This window comes from Amaranthus tricolor, chromosome 6 (assembly GCF_026212465.1).
Source record: "Amaranthus tricolor cultivar Red isolate AtriRed21 chromosome 6, ASM2621246v1, whole genome shotgun sequence".
Lineage (NCBI taxonomy): Eukaryota > Viridiplantae > Streptophyta > Magnoliopsida > Caryophyllales > Amaranthaceae > Amaranthus > Amaranthus tricolor.
Genome location: NC_080052.1, coordinates 5409609 through 5414272, shown reverse-complemented (window position 1 = coordinate 5414272; position 4664 = coordinate 5409609). Strand labels below are relative to the sequence as shown.

Genomic DNA, 4664 nt, shown 5'->3' with positions numbered 1-4664 from the left:
ATGATATACCACTGAGTTTCTTCGAAATTCATCATATACCACACAAAATGTTTTAATTCACCATATACCATTGAGTTTTCGTCCGTTAGGACTGAATACCATTAATGACAACTGCCGTCAGTGTGCTGTTTGTGCAAAATTACCAGTATGTCCTTACGCATTCAACTAGCGCCATTGTTAGGGTTGACTTTCCCAAACACAACGTATGTCTTCAAAAAATTGACCCCCCATCTTTCTTCTTCTCCATTCAAGAAACTCTCTATTCGTCTTCATTGATCTGGAACCCGTAATATCCATCAAAAATTTGCAAAGTGTCGATTTGTGTGAAGTGAATTGCAGGTTTGTGAAGTGATTTGGAACCCAAACACAGGTGGTCATGACTGAGTTTCGCACAAAGTTCGCTAATTCGGTGGATTAAGCATACGCAAGGTATTACTATCCTTATCCATTTGCATTTTGAGTTCTGATTTTGTTTTTTTTTTGCAAAATTGAGTTGGGGTTAGGGTTAAGTGTGATGTGTTACATGAATTTTAATTATGCTAAAGTGATGTGTTTTTGTTTTGTATGCAATTTATAGTTTGGATTGTGATGTAATGTATTGTTGGTAAATGTTGTTGTTAGGATGAGTACAATGTGGTTGTTAGTTCGTGCTCCAGGGGGTACTTTTGATGTGAGGCTGGATGACACTGATAAGACCAATTTGATAGAGTTGATTGAGTATATGTTTGAGGATTCAGTGAAACAGAACGTATATCTCCCCAAATACTTCACCCTATTTGTCACTAAACCTAGAACAAATTGTAAGTTGGAGTTAGTTGATGATGGGGCAATGTTAAAAATGTGGGAGCGGAATGAAGGAAAAAGTGAAATTGAAGTGTTTATAGAAGAGATGGAAACACCATATCTTGTGTTTTAGTCTGCAGAAGCTAGTTGGGCAAAAACCTTGAACAGGGCTGAAAATATTAGGCTAATGGAGGAAGAGAATAGAAGGATGGCAGAGGAAGCAGAAGCTGAGGAGCAGCTTTTGGCCCAGCAGGCATATATTATGGCTGTAGAGGTCCCTATTTTGAATGTTGATGATGATGAGATTGAATATGTAAGAGTGTATACTACCCCAGCAGCTGATGAGGTTTTTCCAGGAGATTCACAACCTCAACCCTCACAACCTCAACCCTTACAACCTCCATGCTCACAAACAAAAACATCTCCACCAAAAACATCTCAACCAAATAACCCTCCAAGAAGAAAAAGCTTACTCCAAAGAAGAAGAAAATACCCTCTGCACAGTCAACCCAACAACAGTCTAGGCAACCAACCCAACCCAACCCAAAGAACTAGCCAGGCTTAAACCCAAAGAGTGGAAGGTGCCTAGAAGCACTGCTGTTAATTTTGGCCTTGATGTTGGCAAGAAAACTGCAGCAAGAAGGCAACTCAACACTAGCAGCAAAAAAAAAACAAAAAAAAAAAAAAAAAAAAAAAAAAAATTGGTGGTCGAAGAAATTGATGTTGATTCTGGTGGTTGGCCTTCTGATGATAGTGAAGATGGTGATTATGAAACTTCTGATGTTGAGGCTGATTCTGATATGGAGTTAGACATTGAGGATGAATACATTGTGAGAGAAGAAGATGTTCCTGATAACATACATGAGAAGACCTTTGCGGATTATTTAGATGGGTCTCATGTGTTAGACAAAATTTACAAAAATGGTAAAATGTGGTCTCACTTACCAATAGGATCCATTATTCTTGAGGAGCGTGGTTGATTTTTGAAACCAAAGCACAGTTTCTAAATGTATTCAGAGATTACTGCATACAAGAGGGCTTCTCTGTTTCAGTTGACCATGTTGACAGTAAGAGGTACATAGCAAGGTGTTTGATGAGGGATTGCACTTGGAGGATTCATGCTTCAGTTCTAAAAGACAAAGTCAGTTGGGCCATAAAGAAGCTAGAAGGAGAGCATGCAACTTGTGGGAGGCTAGAAGAGAATCCTATGGTCTCTTCAGCATGACTATGCAGACAACTGTTACAAGACTTAGAGGCAAACCTAGATGTCCCAATTGATTCATTGCAGAGGCTGTGCTTGGAAAGGTACAAGATCCATGTGAAGTTGAGATTGTTATACAAAGTGAAGAGTTTAGCCAGGGAGCAATTACATGGTGGGTTTGCTGAGTTCTATCCAGCTCTTCCAAAGTATGCTGAAATGATAAAGTCCACAAATCCTGGGTCTTATGCTCTGGTTACATGGACTGACAGTTTGCAATTCAAAGCCTGTTTCATATCTTTTGCAGCTCAAGTGAGAGGATTCTTAAGTGGTTGTAGACCTATCATAGGAATAGATGGTGCACATTTAAGTGGATATTACAAAGGGATTATGCTCACTGTAGTTGCAATAGATGAGAATAATGAGATCTTTGTGTTAGCCTATTGGATTGTTGACAGAGAGAGCATAGATTCTTGGACTTATTTTTTCAAAAACTTGAGGTGCCTGTTTGCTCAGTATGGATCTCAGAAGGATGACTGGACTTTTATCAGTGACAGGATGAGGGTAAGTTTCTCCTTTGTCTTTAATTTGAGATTATGAAGCTGTTTATTAACTTAGTCTTGTTTTTTTAGGGGGTTGAATCAACATTGTTTCAGGTGTTCCTAAGAGCTACCAGGAGAATTTGCTGCCATCATTTGTACTCAAATTGCAAGGCTGCAGGATAGAGTGGGGCAGCATTTCATAAGTTGTTTTTGATTGCTACAAATGCCTACAATGAGTACGTTTTTGGAAAAGCTATGTCCAAGATAAAAGAGTTTGATGCAGTAGCATATGACTATCTCAAAAACGTAGAAGAGCAGTGAAGTGTGCACATGTTTGACATGACAGTTTGTTGTGATCATAACACAACAAACTTCGTAGAGTCATTCAATGCAATAACAAAGGCCAAGAGGGACATGCCTGTGTTGACATAGCTAGAAGGTAAATTTGTGTCCTTTTTTTGCTCATTTAAATGCAAAAAAATTGTTGTTGCTTACTGTGTTTTTTTTTTCTTGAATAATTAAGCTATCAAGAATTGGTGCATGAAAAGGATGGGTTCCAGGTTCGATAAACCAATAGGCATGAAACCTAATAAACTGACAGAGCATGCAAAGGGGGTGTTGGCGACTAGGACTGATGAGTCTAGGTTATGCCTCGTCACTGCAGCTGGTGGTGGAGAATTTGAGGTAAGGGATGGCCATGTCAAGTTCCCTGTCACCCTTGAAAATATTACTTGTGGGTGTGGGAAATGGCAAGGATCAGGGATCCCTTGCAAGCATGGTCTCAAGGTCATTTACAACTAGAGACTTGATCCTAGAGACTTTGTCTCACCTTTCTACAAAGGGGTTGCATACAAATTCACTTATGGAGACCACATCCACCCCATGGCTGATCCAACTCACTAGCCTTCACTTGATGTGCCAGAAATTGCACCACCCCAAGGGAAAAGAAATGTTGGCGGACCAGCTAAGCAAAGGAGAAGAGCTGCTCATGAAGCAAAAAAAAGGAAAGAGGCACAAGAATAACAAATGCAGTCTATGCAAAGAACTAGGCCACAATGCAGTGACATGCAAGGCAAAAAAGGCATCATCAAAGAAGGCAGAACATGCAACTTCCTCTTCACAGCAAGGCAACACAAGGAGGAAGAGAAAGGCTGCTACTTAGCATTGTTTAGTGTCATTTTTTTGGTGAACAGTGTTTGGTGTCAAGTTGTTATTGAACTAAGTATTAATTACTTGGTTTGTATGACACTTCTTTTGTTTATCAAAATTCAAATGGATATATTTTTACAAAAATGATATTTGACGCAAATAAAAAAAGTAATGGTATATGGTGAATTATTAACTTACCACAAATGACACACTGATTGCAGTTGTCTTTAATGGTATTTTGTGCTAACGGACGAAAACTCAATAGTATATGGTGAATTGAAACATTTTGTGTGGTATATGGTGAATTTCGAAGAAACTCAGTGGTATATCATGAAATATCCGTTTAATTATTAGGATTAGTCATATAAATTAAATTTTAAATGTTGACAAATAGTTTGTTAAGAGAGTAAGAGATGTTCATTCAGGTCATCGGATCAACTTTAGGCTAGAAGTTTCGGGTTGAATCAAAATCGAGTCTTGTATCCATGCAGTGGCGGATCTAGAGTTGAAACTCAGTGGAAGCACAATTGATAAATTTTTTTTTAAAATTATAAATATATAAATAAAAATAATATTTTCAATTGGATGTTTTGTTAAACATAAAAAAGGGGATAGTTAAGAAAAACTAATTGGGTTTTAAATAGGTATTAAGAATTATTGCATGTAATTGAGCTTTATTGTACTGCTGAATACATATTAAGTGCAATTAAAATTCTTATTAATAAAGAAAACTTAATAGCATAGCTGGTTTAGGCTTTGTCTCATAACCCACAGTTTAAAGGTTTAAATTCTATTATAGCCATTTTATATAAATTTTTTTTTAAATGCAATGCCTTCATATGAGGGCACTTGGATCCGCCCATGTATCCATGTTGGTTTTTATATAAAAAGAAATTCATTTTTTAAGTCTAGTCAAATCGAATTCGATTAAAAAGTCGTGTTAATGTTGGGTCATCAGATCTGATTTTAACAACTCATGGAAGAGTAGGATT

At 37.4% G+C, this 4664-nt stretch overlaps 1 protein-coding gene across 1 annotated transcript; it reads left to right on the top strand.

Moving 5' to 3' along the window:
* The first annotated feature begins 970 nt into the window (after nucleotides 1-970).
* LOC130815062 (uncharacterized) lies at nucleotides 971-2706 on the top strand. Its single transcript, XM_057681399.1, has 6 exons — nucleotides 971-1129; nucleotides 1308-1426; nucleotides 1538-1684; nucleotides 1801-1993; nucleotides 2072-2545; nucleotides 2614-2706. Exons 1-6 carry the CDS (start codon nucleotides 971-973, stop codon nucleotides 2704-2706), a joined length of 1185 nt encoding a protein of 394 aa, XP_057537382.1.
* The last annotated feature ends 1958 nt before the right edge of the window (nucleotides 2707-4664 follow it).

Bases quoted from the DNA above. Each gene is read 5' to 3' on its own strand.
- LOC130815062 (XM_057681399.1), top strand. From the start codon at position 971: ATGGAGGAAGAGAATAGAAGGATGGCAGAGGAAGCAGAAGCTGAGGAG. The intron at 1,130-1,307 runs GTTTTTCCAGGA...ACAACAGTCTAG, and splicing joins CTACCCCAGCAGCTGATGAG to GCAACCAACCCAACCCAACC. The intron at 2,546-2,613 runs GTAAGTTTCTCC...TTGTTTTTTTAG, and splicing joins TTATCAGTGACAGGATGAGG to GGGGTTGAATCAACATTGTT.